At 53.9% G+C, this 14,383-nt stretch overlaps 1 protein-coding gene across 1 annotated transcript; it reads left to right on the forward strand.

The window, feature by feature from the left end:
- The first annotated feature begins 837 nt into the window (after positions 1–837).
- On the forward strand, positions 838–14,362 carry TNFRSF1A (TNF receptor superfamily member 1A). Its single transcript, XM_081084220.1, has 10 exons — positions 838–1,126; positions 9,009–9,162; positions 9,376–9,504; positions 9,718–9,867; positions 10,111–10,189; positions 12,169–12,242; positions 12,364–12,468; positions 12,805–12,833; positions 13,025–13,277; positions 13,435–14,362. The coding sequence occupies exons 1-10, from the start codon at positions 1,088–1,090 to the stop codon at positions 13,743–13,745; spliced, it is 1,323 nt and encodes a 440-aa protein (XP_080940346.1). The 5' UTR covers positions 838–1,087; the 3' UTR covers positions 13,746–14,362.
- Positions 14,363–14,383: the final 21 nt, after the last annotated feature.

Below are 14,383 nucleotides of genomic sequence, written 5' to 3' on the forward strand. Positions count from 1 at the left end.
TGATTGAGATATCTGGAATTCCCAAGGCGTTTTCGCAGATACGATCTCATTAATCCTCGTGACACCGCTTTCCCGTGTTGGTGGGATAGGCATTGTTCCTCTCACTCCATAACGAGGGAGCCAAGACCCAGTGGAGGTGCTGTGTGAGGTCCCACCCGTGTTCGGTGGCAGAGCCAGGCTCAGCAGCTGTGAGACGCAGCCTAGCACAGGCTGGGTGAGAACCAGATTGGGGGGAGGGTGTGAAGGCCGCAAGCCAGGGCAGAAAACTGGGGTTAGGATTTACTTGGAGGTTTAGATTGGAGGGGTACATTCCCAAGAAAGTGGGAGATGAGGGTGTCAGTGGAGAACTCTGGGAGAACGGGAAGAGTTACTGAGGAACACGGACGGAGTCCTTGTCATGTATCAGACACGTATCTGCCCTGTTTCAATCAATCTTTACAGCAACCACTTGAAATGGGGTCTCACTATTTGGCACATTGGAAAGTAGGCTCAGAAAGTTTAGATTGTTTGTCCAAGACCACCCAGCTAAAAAGCAGAGGACTCTGAACTGTACCCCAGGGAATTTGAACCCAAAGCCCTGGGTCTGTCTATTGCTGTACAATTGGGAGAAGCCAGGGAATGGGGGTGAGGAGGGAGGGGGCTTACTGCGCGTGGGTGTTTGGTTGGGAGGGTCAGGTTGGTGGATCCAGGACTGTGGAGCCTCCCACTGTGCTACAAAGAGTTAAAAAACCTTTGCCCCCTCCTCCCTCCTCTACCCGCCTCCTCCAGCCTCCTCCCCCAAGTCCTTCCTGTCTTGCTGTTGCAACACCCATCAGCCTCTTTCCCTTTCCCTCCCACCTCTTTCTCGTAGTCCGGGCTCAGGCTCGGGTTCTGGCCTTCGGGGTTTGAGGCCCCTGGGACTGGATCCTGATCTTCATCCCAAGCTCAACCCTTCACTCCCCCACCTAAGGCCAGGCCTCCTCTTGGGATCTCCTGACGGGCTCATCCCGGGACTCCGGGACTCGGATGCCACTTCGCCTGCCGCCACCACTGCTGCCTCCGCTGCCTGGGCCCTGATGGGGGAGTAAGAGGCCACAGCTGGCCGGACATGGGCCTCCCCACCGTGCCTGGCCCACTGCTGCCACTGGTGAGACCAGGGACCAGGGCGGAGTAGGCTGGTGGGAGCAGGGTGCCAACGGCGGGCTGGAAGGAGCCCTCGCCGCCGCGGGGAGAGGGCCCATGGCCTGACCTCAGCCAGAAGCCCAGGTTTCTCTGAATCAGGGGCAGGGGAGAAGTTTGAAAGGTGGGGAATGAAGGGGAGCTCTGGCCCCTGATAGCCAAGGAAGTTCGCTGGGGTTAAGGGGTGTCTGAAAAAGTGGGGACAGGTGATGGCCGAGGGTGGGGCAGATTTGGTAGGGAAAGGAAAGGAGTGGGGGAAGAAGTCAGTCTCTCAGATTCCAGATGATTCAGAACTCTGGCCGGGCCCTCTGGTCAGCTGGCTGGCCCAGGAGTGAGTTGGGGTGTGGAGGTGTGGCTGCCAGCAGGAGAGCAAACCCTGCTAGAGGCAGGAGTTGGGTGATAGTGAAGTGGGGAAACAGAGTCTGGGAGAGGGGGTAGGTGGTTGTGGTAAGTTTGGGGTGGCATATGGTGGGAGCTATGTGGGAATGGAGTGGGAACTGGCATGGGCCACCTGTGGAGAGCATGTCCAGTGCTCCCCCCAGGCTGAGGCCTCCCACTGGGGACGTTCTTGTTTGTTTGTTTGTTTTGAGACGCCACACTTTCAGTGGTAAATCTGGTACCAATGGGGGCATTCTTCAACCTCTGCCTCCGCCTCAGTTTCCAGGCTGGTGGCCTCCGCTGGACTGCCCCTCTCTAGGTAGCTAGCACCAGCTCCACCTGGACACTGTCCGTCTGCCTGCCTGCCGGCCCCTCCCCACAGCCCTAGACAACAATCCCTTGGTTTCTTCTAGAGTCAGTTTGAGGAAGTTGGAAGAAAGTTGTTTTCGTCACTGGAAAATGTCCCTTTCTCTTGCCTTGGTCTTATGTCAGGGATCCCTTATCACTCTCCGTGTCTGGAGTCACCCTGTGCAGATGCCCCAAGTCCCGCCCCCCCCCCCCCCACCTGGCTAGGTGCATTTCTCACCTGTGATGCCCAGTTTCTTCTGAGTTCCTGCCCACCCATGGCTCCTTCCTCTCCTCCCTCAGGGTGTTAACTTTCTCTTCCAGAAATCTCCTCAGACTTCTCAGAGTCTCCTTTTGGAAACCCTTTCTCTTGAGTTGCCTCCCTCTCCCTCTCTCCTCCATATTTCTAGACCTTAGTGTCCCACACAACCTCTCTCTACCCTAAGCTTCAGGTTCTCCCACCTCCTGTCTCCCAGCCCATCTCTTCCCTTCTCGCACGGCTGGCCTCCCAGGTCACCCCATCCAGCAGCTCTGCTCTCTTCTCTTCTCTTTTTGGCAGTAGATTCCGTCCTGGCTCCCTCACATGCCAGTTGCCTAAACTTGAGCAGGTTACATAACCCCTCCGTGCCATCGTTTCCTTATCTCTAACATGAACGTAATAGTCACTACCTCATAATGTTGTTTGGAAGATTAAATAGATCGATACAGATTAAATATTCAATTTATTAAGTGTCTGCTCTGTGCTAGAGACATTCTTTCAGGTGTTGGGACTACAGAATACACAAAATCACTGCCCTCATAGAGTCTACATTCTAGAAGAGGGATAGGATATAGCAAATAGAAAGTGCTCCGTAAATGCTAGCTTTTACATCGTTAGTGTTAGGAGTCCATAGTAAAGTCCAGTAGTCATTACTTGATAGCTACTGCATTTGGAAAACAGGGGACACAAATAAAGGAAAGTGTCTGGGGGCTGGGACTGATCTGATCCAGCCCAGGTGAGAGTCTGACACCAGCTCAGCCTGGAGTTGGAGGGGAAATGGGAGGTATGCGAGGTCTGGATAAGGCTGTCCATGAACTTTCCAGCAGATCACCATTCAGTGGGCAATTCAGAGCACACAGTGTGTGTGTGTGTGTGTGTGTGTGTGTGTGTGTGTGTGTGTTGGGGAGGGAGTGGGAAAGAATACAGGAGAGAGCGTGACAAGCAAACAGGACGTTGCTACTCTCAAAAAGCTTACAGTCTAGGAGCCAAGACAGCTTTCAGCAAAAATATGATTTTGGAACAGTGTGGAGGGAAATCTTCACGAAAGCATCGTAACGTGGTGCCCTGGGACACCAATGGAGTGTTGTCCAGCTGCCTTTTCTTGGGTAGCAGACCTCAACTCTAGTGTCTGTGCTCCTGTGCCCAGACCGCAGAGCCTACAAGTGGCTGGCTGCAACTGTGGAGAACTCATGAGAGTATGAGCGGTGTTGTTTCATCTCTGCCTCCCTGGTGCGTAGATTTTAAAAAAATATATGTTTTTATTGATTTTTTTTTTTAGAGAGAGGAAAGGAGAGGGAGAGAGAGAGAAACACTGATCAGTTGCATTTCCCACCTGTGATGCCGTTTCTTCTGAGTCCCTGCCCACCTATGGCTCCTTCCTCTCCTTCCTCAGGGTGTTAACTTTCTCTTCCAGAAATCTCCTTAGACTTCCTCTGACCAGGGATGGAGCCCACACCATGGGTATGTGCCCTGACCAGGAATTAAACGGGGGACCTTTTGGTGCCTGGGACAGGTCGATGCTCAACCATCTGAGCCACACTGGCCAGGGCCCTGGGGCATAGATTGGTTGCTCCTTAACTATTTGTTGACTGAATAAAGGAACAAAAGATTGGTTAGATGGGGTGAGGTAGGGAAAACCTTGTAGAAAAGTGGATTTGCCCTGGCTGGATGGCTGAGTTGGTTGGAGTGTCATCCCATAAACCAAAAGGTTTCAGGTTTTATTCTCAGTCAGGGCACATACCTAAGGTTGCAATTCCATCCCGGTCAGGACATGGGGTACAGTCGGGGTGTGGGGTGCATGTGGGAGGCAACGGATCCATGTTTCCCTCTCATTCTTCCTCTCTAAAAATCAATGAACATATATTCTGGGGTGAGGAGAAAAAAGAGAAAGGAAAAGTGGATTTAGAGTTGAGATTCGAAGTCACTGACCGGCAGGGTGGCTAGAAAGAAGGGAGACTGGTTGAGGAAAATTAGAGGAAAGGAGAGAGGGGTTTTTGTGTTGGGTGGTGGTGGCAGGAAGCTGAACGCCTTGGCTGGAGTGGAAGACCATGTTGAGGAACAATAAATGAGAAGAACCTTGGCTGATATGGCTCAGTTGGTTGAGTGTTGTCCCATGCACCGAGAGGTCACCGGTTCGATTCCCAGCCAGGGCACATGCCTGGGTTGCAGGCTCAATCCCCCAATCAATGTTTTTTTCAATGATGTTTCTCTCCCTCTCTTTTTCCCTTCCTTCCTCTCTAAAATCAATAATAAAATAAAAAAAATTAAAAATTTAAAAAAAGAAAGAAATGAGCCCTAGTGGGTTTGGCTCAGTGATAGAGCATTGGCCTGCAGAGCGAAGGGTCCCGGATTTGATTCTGGTCAAGTGCACGTACCTCGGTTTCAGGCTCCTCCTCTTGCTGGGTCCCTGGTCAGGGCTCATGCGGGTATCAACCAATCAATGTGTTTCTCTCACATTGATATTTCTCTCTGTCTTTTCCTCTCTCTTCCACTCTCTCTAAAAATCAATGGAAAAATATCCTTGCGTGAAGATGGAAAAAAAGAGAAAGAAATGAGAAAATCGGAGGGAGTGTGGGAGGGGATGAAAAGAGAATCTTGAACCGTGGTCCCAGGTGCAGGAATTCATTCATTCATTCATTCATTCATTCATTCAGAAAGGGTTCTCTGAGGGCCCACTGACCAGGAATGTGTTCAGAATAGTAGTGAGACACCTCTGCTATTCTCAGGATAGCAGTGACCTGTGGACATGATGTCGAGGTCAGGCTCTGGAGAGGAAGATTCCCACACATGTGGGTGCAAGTTGAAGCATGAGTGCAGATAAGGAAGTCTGTGGGATGGGTTGGAGCAGGAAAGGGGCTGGCAGTCTGCTGGATGGCAGTTGCAGGAATCCAGGTGTGAGGCAACCATGGACATGGAGAGGGCCTTGAGATCGCAGAGGAGGGACTGGCAAGAGGAATGACAGACTGGATGGCAGCCGAGGTGGGGAGGGCCCTGAGGAGAGAAAGGTGGCAGAGGTCTCAGCATTGGTGCTGAGAAGTTGGTGGTGCGACATTTTTCTAGGGCAGGAGATTGATGGATTTAATTCGGGGCCTGCGAAGGGTCTGGGGAATAGCCAAGTGAAATACGTGTCTTAACAAGCCAGAGCAGAGGTTCTCAAACTCTTATCGGCCTTTGTATCATTCGTAGGTGCTGCTTTTACTCACCAGTGACTCTCAAAGGGAGAGTGGGGGGGACACTTATCACAATCTCCAGTGAGGGTGTGCATGTGTGGGATGGAGGCGGGTACTTTAAGAACTCTCCCCTGGAGATAAACATATTCCTAAGGGGAGGCGGGACACTGACTCCCTCTTTGGAAATCATTGGCTTCACCTGGAGTGGAGGGCAGATCAGCCATTAGGCCAACCTTGGTTTTTTTGGTTTTTTTTGCTCCCCAAGTTCTGGGTGCTGAGAAGATACCCAAGAAGATAGGCCACTATCTCTGACCAAGATACTCTCTCTGGTCTCTTAGAGAGTTTATGGTCTAGTGGGAAGATCATATCTACTTACCCAAGATAATTCTATTATGATAAGTGCCAAGGATACATAAAGTTAATTCGTGTTATTAAAGTTCACAGGGGGCTGAGCATCTAATGAGCTTGGGTAGGGGAAGCCTCATTAATGGAGGGCTTCAGGGCAGGGAGGTGGGATTGCAACGGGGCTTTAGAGAAGCTGCATGAGCTCCTCAAAGGTTCTGACATTAAGTGAACAAACACAATGTAATGGACAAATTCTTACAGGGGCCCTAGCCCCTGTGGCTCAGCTGGTTGGGCATCGTCCCGTGCACCGAAAGGTTGCTGGTTCAGTTCCTGGTCAGGGCACATGCTTGGGTTGCGGGCTCAATCCCTGGTAGGGGATGTGCAGGAGGCAGCTGATCCATGTTTCCCCTCTAATGTTTCTCTCGTTTCTTCTCTCTCTAAAAACGAATAAAAATCTTTTAAAAATTCTTATGGGGGAAGGGAACAGCTGAGCAGTCTGGCGAGATGGCTGGGTCAGAGTAGACCACAGGGTCGCTTTCCACCCCCTGCTGCAGCCCCAGCACAGGAAGTCAAACTTCAAAGCCTCCCCAGACGGAAGTTGTGGGGGAGTTGAAGGGGTGCTGGGCCACCCCCTCAGCTGTCTCTCCACAGGCACCCCCGGCTTCCTGCCCTTCCCCTGCTCCAAGTTACAGTTACACAAGCTGGGGTCTGGGTGCTCTGAGCTCGCCTGCTTCTGCTGTTGCTGCAAGATGCAGCTGCTAAGGATGGTGCTCACTGGAGCCAGCCAGTGCTAACAAATGGTGCCGCTGCTGGGCCCACAGGAGACCTGGGCGATGGTACTGACTGGCATCCCTTCTTGTTTGTTCTCTCCTGGACGAGGGTATTCAGGGCTCCGAGGTTTTCCTGTGCTGCCTGTGTGTTTGGGGAGGGGCTGAGGAGGCAGAACTGGCCTTATTTCCCAAGGATCATCTGGGAGCCCAGAGAAGTCCCCAAACTCAACCTAACTGGTCAGAACCTGGCAGCCAGGCTGTGGGAATGTAGCAAACCCGATGGGACGGGGTGGGGGGGTGGGGGGTGGGGGGGGGGCAGCCTTAGCTGGCTTCCTTCTGGAACTGGGGCCTGGGAGAGAACCCAGGGATGGGGCTCATCTGTAGGGACTGGTTGAACTGGGAGGAGGAGCCAGGACTGGGCCTAGTCTAAAGGAAGGGTGCTGGGGGGTGGGAAGGAATTGGGGAAGGGATTGAGTGGCTCTCAGGGAGGGGTGGGTAGTGACTTGATGGGAGGAAGCCAGGGGTTGAGGGAGACTTCCCTTCGGGATGGAATGGGAGAGGGAGCCACTTCCCGAAATACAGGGGCCTAGTGGGACAGGGGTCGGTTGCCTGGCTCTTTTGAGAGGGAGGGGAGGGAGGAAAGGGGGTGCACAGGAGGAAGGGATCCGGTGCTACCAACTGCTGGCTGGCCCCTTAGTCTTTCTGCTGACTCATGACCCCTGAGGAGCTGGGGAACTGCTGGTTCCCTCTCCCCTCCCCCAGGTCCTCTCCCTCCCTTTGGCCTGAGTCACTGGGCGGTGCTTCTGGGAAAAGATTTCCCTTTCCCGGATTTGACTTAACCCCCAAAGTGCTGCTGGAGCGGGGACACGTGGCCGAGAAAGCTTCCCTCCCTCCCGCAGTCCTGGGAAGTTTATTCCTCACAGGCTGAGGTCCCTGAAAAGCTCCCCCCAAGGCTGTCCTGGAACTGGAAGCCCCCCTCCCACGCCCCCCCTGCCCCCCGCCCCCTCCATTCTTCCTGGCTCTGCCTTTGCTGGTTGGCTTGGCTCCCAGCCTCCTGGATGGAATGCCAAGTGCCCACGACCTTAGGTGCTGAGCTCTCCTTCGGGAAGGCTCTCCTTTTGGGATCAGGAAGTTCTTCTCATTAACTTCTCACACTCTTCCTGTTGCCCTGGAAGCCCCAGGCCTGCTCAGGGGAAATGGTGCAGCGCCTGCCTGCCTGCCTGCCCGCCTGCCCACCCGCCCGGAGTGGGCCAGGAAGGGCCGCTGCCCTCTGAGGAGGGGGACATGCCTCTTGGGGAGCTGCCCGGAGTGGGCCAGGAAGGGCCGCTGCCCTCCGAGGAGGGGGACATGCCTCTTGGGGAGCTGCTCGGGTTTGCTGCTGTTTCTGAGCGAGGCTTCCCCTGTGGACGCCCGAGGCCGGGGCGTTTGGGCTGCTGCAGCGTCTGCCAGGGGGTGACTGAGGTGTGTGAGCTGCCTAACTGCCTGTTGATATGCGGGGCCACTGGGGCTGCGGGCTGCTAGGCCCTCCTGTCCGGGCCGAGGTTTCTGTGACCTGATGAGTCTGTGGCTCCCCATTATTTAATGTACTTTGAGGACATCCTCTTTTCTTGACATAAACAGCTCTTACAGCAGAGAAATAAAAACCGAGAACTAGGAAAAGCCAGCAAGAGGCTGACAAAGAGCAAAGTCTGGGTTGGATGGAGCTCAGCACTGACCCCTGGCTTTGCTGTCCAGGCACCTAAGCCAGAAATGGGCCAGTGAGTCAGCTGCCATGGGCTTGCCCCGAGGCTTCCAGAATGCTTCGGTGTGCAAAGAGCTTCGGGACTCCCTGGCCCCCCCTTTGCTCCTGACTTGACTGAGACTTAAGCTGGATCCCCAGCCTCTGGCCAGTGCCAGCTGCATGTAACCGACATGCCTTTCTCTACTCCTGTCTTCGTGGGAATTTTGTAACCTCCCCCCCCCCCCCATTCTTTGACTCCCCTCCCACTGGCCCTGGCCGACCTGGAGTATCTGTGCAGATTAGGTGGTGGAAGGGGTGTGGCATAGAGTCTGAGGGTGGGATTCTGAGTGAGTGTTTGATACAAGAAATTTATCAAGAAACTCTTGCTTCTGCGTGCTGCCCAGGAGTGGTGCCCACAGGGACATCACTCACCTCCATTCCACTGTGATGTGACTGGGAACCTTGTTACTGGTATAACATAAAAGAGGAAAAGTGCACAGATCCCCTGGCCACCTCTGCGAACGTTCACTTTGTGGTAACACAGCACTCAGATGGAGAAACAAGCTCATTCCTTGGGACTGCTTACTGGGAAGGAAGGGGCAGAACTGAGGTAACCTATCAGTTCCCAATTAAAAAGAACAAAACACCTTCCTTGAACATCTGCCCTGTGTCCAGCACTGTTAGCTGCTACGGGGAAATAAGGATAAAGATACAGCTGGGCCTGGGGTCCCCCAGACTTGAGTTGAAGGGACATAGGTCATGACTACACAGAACAACTAGAGGACAGTTAAGCACGCGATTGCACGGTGCCAGCTGTTCAAGCTTAGATCCTGATGGGATCTCCTCTACTCATTCTTCCCCAGGTGCTCCTGGCTCTGTTGGTGGAAATATACCCCTCAGGGGTTATTGGTCTGGTCCCTCACTCCAGGAACCGGGAGAAGAGAGAGAGCCAGTGTCCCCACGGAAAATACGTCCACTCTCTTAATAGCTCCATCTGCTGTACGAAGTGCCATAAAGGTAGGAGGAAGTGGTAACCGTGAATCTCCTCCTTATGGGTCCTGCTACTTTCTTTCCTTTTGTCCCCAAGTCTCCTAACTTAGCTGCTTCTCTCTGGCTGAGAGTTTCTCCCTCCTTTCCTCTCTGGAGAGGTGGCCCAGGCTGCTTTCCCTAGCATGGAGTTCCTTCCTTGAGCTCTCGGCTGCAGCCTAATCCAGACCCTCCCAATCACAGGGACCTACCGGTACAATGACTGTCCAGCCCCAGGGCGGGACACGGAATGCAAGAAGTGTGAAAACGGCACCTATACTGCTTCGGAGAACTACCTCAGTCAATGCATCAGCTGCTCCATATGCCGGAAAGGTGCGTCTCAGGAGAGGGCAAGGGCTCCAGGTAGGGTGGGCCAGGTGGGCATTGAGAAGGGTGTGCGTGCCTATCCACCTGGGAGGGTGTGCAAGTCTGTGCTGCTGGGTGCGGGCAGAAGTGCGTGTGCCTGTGTGATGGAGTGCGTGGGCGGGCGTGAGTGCGTGCCACAGAGAGAGGAGAGGCTCCTACCCCATCTCTTCCTCTCACCAGAAATGGACCAGGTGGAGATTTCTCCTTGCACAGTGGACCAGAACACCGTGTGTGGCTGCAAGAAGAACCAGTACCAGGAGTCTCTGAGTGACACTCTTTTCCGGTGCCGGAACTGCAGCCCCTGCCTCAATGGCACGGTGCAAATCTCCTGTGAGCATGGCCCTCCTGACCCCAGCCCCCATCCTCATTGCAGGGGTGGGCCCTGTCTTAGGGGGAGGGTCTCCCCCTTTCTGCACTCCTTCCCCAAGAGGCAGCACTTTCTATCCTTCCCACTCCTGCAGTCTGTGGGGACACCTCCACTCGGGCCATCTATCCCGGGCCCTCCCGGCTCCCGCCCTGCTCCTCAGGCTGCAGGCCAGCCCTCCTCTAACTGTGCTGCCCCTCTCTTCACAGGCAGTGCGAAGCAGAACACCGTGTGCACCTGCCACACAGGGTTCTTCCTAAAAGACAACAAGTGCGTCCCCTGTGATAAGTGAGTACCTCCCAGCTGCTGGGCACTGTGTCAGTGGGCACGGGGTGGCTGTGGTGAGAGCCACCAGCAGGACAAGGGGGACACCCCAGGGTGCTCTGGCTCCCACTGGTTGTTTGAGTGGGAGACACTTCATGTCAAGACAGCAGGTAGACCTTCTCCTTTCCCCCAACTTATCGGTCAAATCTTAAGAAGTCTTTGGGGATAGAGGCTCAGACACCAGGGACTTGTAGTTCTCCTAACTCAGGCATTCAGATTCTTCTTTTTTTGACACTGAAATTCTTGGGTGACAGTGCCTATAATTAATTCACATCCCTGAAATCAGACTGCATCTGACAACAATGGATGCTGTAGCATGGTTTAACTGGTAGCTCTGTGTGAGTGTTTTATGCAAATAATGGTGCCTCCTAGTGTTGATGGTATCGTAGGTTTCATGCGATATGGTATTTCCTCCCCAGTCCCTTTGACCAGGCCTCCTCACTCCTGGCTGTTCTTGCATACTTGCTTGCAAAGAAAAAACTCTGAGAGCTCTAAATTTGAACTGACCTGGGTTTAAATCTCAGCCTAGCCATTTATTGGCTGTGCACCTTTGGGCAAGTGATGTAACATCTCTGAGTCTTAGGTTTTTTTTAACCTTTAAAGTATGGGTAATGCCTGGCAAGTGTGGCTCAGTGACTGAGCATTGGCCCATGAACCAGGAGGTCACGATTCCATTCCCTGTCAAGGCACAAACCCGGCTTGCAGGCTCCATCCCCAGTAGAGGGCATGCAGAAGGCAGCTGATCAATGATTCTCTCTCATCATTGATGTTTGTTTCTCTCTCTCCCTCTCCCCTCCTCTCTCTAAAAATCAATAAAATATGTTTAAAAAAAGTAAGGATATAATGACATCCACTTGGCGAAGCTGTAAGAACCACGATATATAGCTACAAAATGTCTGACAAGAAACTCTTCTTTTTCCCGCTAGGTTTTGTCTCTGCTTGAAAGAGCTTTACACCCATCCCATATGGTTCTCATCATGAACTTGTGAATCTGAATCTTTCTGCTTTCAGATTCCTGGTGAGAACTCACATTTTCAAGGTCCTTCTAGGCCTCCCATGGAGTTCGCATCACTCCACGCAGCCCAGTAACCGCACCCAGCATGGGAAGATGTGTTTGTTCTAGAGTGCTCTCTGGTGCCAGCCAGCAATGTGTATTTTTAAATTTTTCACATGCATGTTGGACCCCTCCCTCAAAGTCAGGTATTGTCTATAGCAGTGCCATCTTGAGGAAAAGCTCTTTAACCTCTCTTTGCCATAGGGTTCTCTTCAGCAGAACAATGATAAAGTAACAATCCAATGACAGCTACCATTTGTTGAGCACTTACTATATGTCAGGCAGGATTTTCTCACTCAGTCCTCAATCCTGATAGGTGGGTAGGATCCCTGTTTTCCTGATGAGGATACCGAGACATACAGGTTACATGACTTGCTTGGAGTCACACTGCTAGCCAATGACTGGGCTGGAATTAAACCCCAATCCTGACTGCTTTTAACTGTTTTCCTACACAGCCTCTTCAAGATCAATTACAGTTTTAAATTATTTAAAAAATATTTTTTATTGATTTCAGAGAGGGAGAGATAGAAACATCAATGATGAGAAAGAATCATTTATTGGCTACTTCCTGCATGCCCCCTACTGGAAACTGAACCCACAACCCAGACATGTGCCCTTGATTGTAATTGAACCCGGGACCCTTCAGTCTGCAGGCTGACGCTCTATCCCCTGAGCCAGACCAGCTAGGGCTAAATTAGATGATTTTGTGGTTCATTTGTTTCATTCCTTTGCATCAATTCCCAAGCTAGTTTTAATTTTCATTCTTTTTCAAGAGGTAGTTAAAATACTTGTAAAGCAGAGAATCCTCAACAATGTGTTTTTTTCTTTATTTTTAAACCTGTATTCCTATGGTAGGGCCCCTACTCACCTGCGCAATTTCTTCTTTTAGTTGTGAGAAAAACACGGAGTGCACGAAGTTGTGCCCATCCACAGGTGAAGTTATTGGGGGCTCTCCGGACTCAGGTGAGGAGAACTAACCGGGTGCCCATGCCCACCTGCCCTGTCGTACCCTTGCCCCGGCACCCACCCTTCAGCCCTGCTTCCTTCTGCAGCCCGCCCTGACCACAATCTGCTTTGTCCCCAGTGTTGTTGTCCCTGGTGATCTTCTTTGGCTTCTGCCTTTTATGCCTCCTCTTCATGGGCTTAACATGCCACTTCCAACGGTGGAAGCCCAAGCTCCAGTCCATTGGTGAGTGGGGCCTCTGGGAGGGGAAAGGGTGCCAGTGGGGACGTGAGAGGAGGCCGGGTGGTAAGACCCACCGGTGTGGTAAGAGGCACCAGCGCGCCAGTGAGGAGGGGAGTGAGCATCCCCCTAGTTCGCTGTGGGGCTCCCTTGGTGGGAGGTGGCCCTGGATGGTGGTAAGAGGTCACACTGCATCAGTAGCTCTCTCATCCCTGGGACTACATAGGCCCTGAAGCATGTCACCACAAGTCCCCAGGGCCAGCCCCAGTATGGGCGCCAGGGCTGAGAGGGGAAGTGAAATTTGTGGCCTATTGTCTCTCTCTTTTTTTTTTTCTTTCTCAGTTTGTGGGAAATCGACACCTGTAAAGGAGGTAAGATGAAACCAGGGATCCCTCCCCCGCTTCTCTGACTGTCCCTTGTAATCTTGTAAGAACCAAATTAGGTATTGTCGCCCCTGACCCTGAGGATCCCCTAACTCCCTCTAGCCCCAACCGCATCCAGAATGAAGAGGGCCGGGCTGTTTTCACTCTCCCCCACGAATGCTGTACCTCGTCTCTTTCAGGGGGTGCCGGAGCTCCTGGCCTCCGCCCCAGGCTTCAGCCCCACCACAGGCTTCAGTCCCATCCCCAGCTCCATGCCAAGTTCCACCTTTACCCCTGGTGACTGGCACGACCTCAGAGCTGCACCACCGCCCAGAGAGATGGCCCCATCCCACCAGCAGGCCGGCCCTCTCCTCGCGGCGGCTCCAGCCTCCACCCCCACGGCCACGCTTCTTCAGAAGTGGGAGGGCAGCACCTACACGCAGCGCCCAGAGGGTGAGCGCCCAGCCAGGAAGCCCGGTGGGGGTGCAGGCGGGTGGGGCTCCAAGAGAGCAAGCAGATGCATGAGCCGGCCGGCCTGGGCGGGCCTGGGAGCCGCAGCCCCATGCTCACCCCCCACCCACCCCCCACCCCCACCCCCGCTTTCTTGCAGCGGACCCAGCCATGCTGTACGCCGTGGTGGACTGCGTGCCCGTGTCGCGCTGGAAGGAGTTCATGCGGCGCCTGGGGCTGAGCGAGAACGAGATCGAGCGGCTGGAGCTGCAGAACGGCCGCTGCCTGCGGGAGGCGCAGTACAGCATGCTGGCGGCCTGGCGGCAGCGCACGCCCCGGCGGCGCGAGGCCACGCTGGAGCTGCTGGGCCTCGTGCTCTGCGACATGGGACTGAAGGGCTGCCTGGACGACATCGAGCCGGCTCTGTGCGGCCCCGCCTCCCTCTCCCTGCAGCCGCACCTTCCCCGATGAGGCCATGCCCTCGGGAGGGGCCTGCCCCGAGGACCGAAGACTTCCTGCCGGGGGACCTCTGAAGGACTTCGCAAGATGCCCTCTGGACCCCTTTTTTTTTCTGCAGAGGAAGGGTCTTGGAGGGGCAGGCATGAGCTGGCAGCCACTTACTTGGTGCTACTCCCTCAGTGTTCAGAGGAAATCTCTCTCAGCTGAGCACTGCCGGAGGGTCAGCTGAGCGTGTGCATGTGCGTGTATGTGTGTGTGTGAGAGAGGGGGAGAGAATGGAGATGGATAGATGCGTGTGTGCGGTTGTGAGAGTCTGAGTGTGCCCCGAGCCCAAGCGGGTGGTTGTGGGGACGGCAGGCGCCATGCCCCATTCCTGTTTTGCCCGGAGGACCCATCAAGGCCCTTTAGCAGCCCTGGTTGGTCCCTGGGCCTTTTCCACAGCCCATAAGCAATCCGTATCAACTACGTCATGCTCATCGAAACCTGGCACCCCTGCGGTCCCCGCCTGGACAAGCACAGAGTGAGCTGGACTCTCCCCGGCAGGGACAGGCACACGCCCTGGAGCTCCCGCTGGAGCTTGGACTTTTGTAAATACACTAAAACTGGAGAATTAAAGCTCTGCTCGAGGAGGGAGCGGTCTTCTGAGTGGT

The sequence above is a fragment of the Myotis nattereri genome (assembly GCF_964212035.1).
Source record: "Myotis nattereri genome assembly, chromosome: 2".
In the NCBI taxonomy this organism is placed as follows: domain Eukaryota; kingdom Metazoa; phylum Chordata; class Mammalia; order Chiroptera; family Vespertilionidae; genus Myotis; species Myotis nattereri.

Bases quoted from the DNA above. Each gene is read 5' to 3' on its own strand.
- TNFRSF1A (XM_081084220.1), top strand. From the start codon at position 1,088: ATGGGCCTCCCCACCGTGCCTGGCCCACTGCTGCCACTG. The intron at 1,127-9,008 runs GTGAGACCAGGG...ATTCTTCCCCAG, and splicing joins CTGGCCCACTGCTGCCACTG to GTGCTCCTGGCTCTGTTGGT. The intron at 12,834-13,024 runs GTAAGATGAAAC...CGTCTCTTTCAG, and splicing joins AATCGACACCTGTAAAGGAG to GGGGTGCCGGAGCTCCTGGC.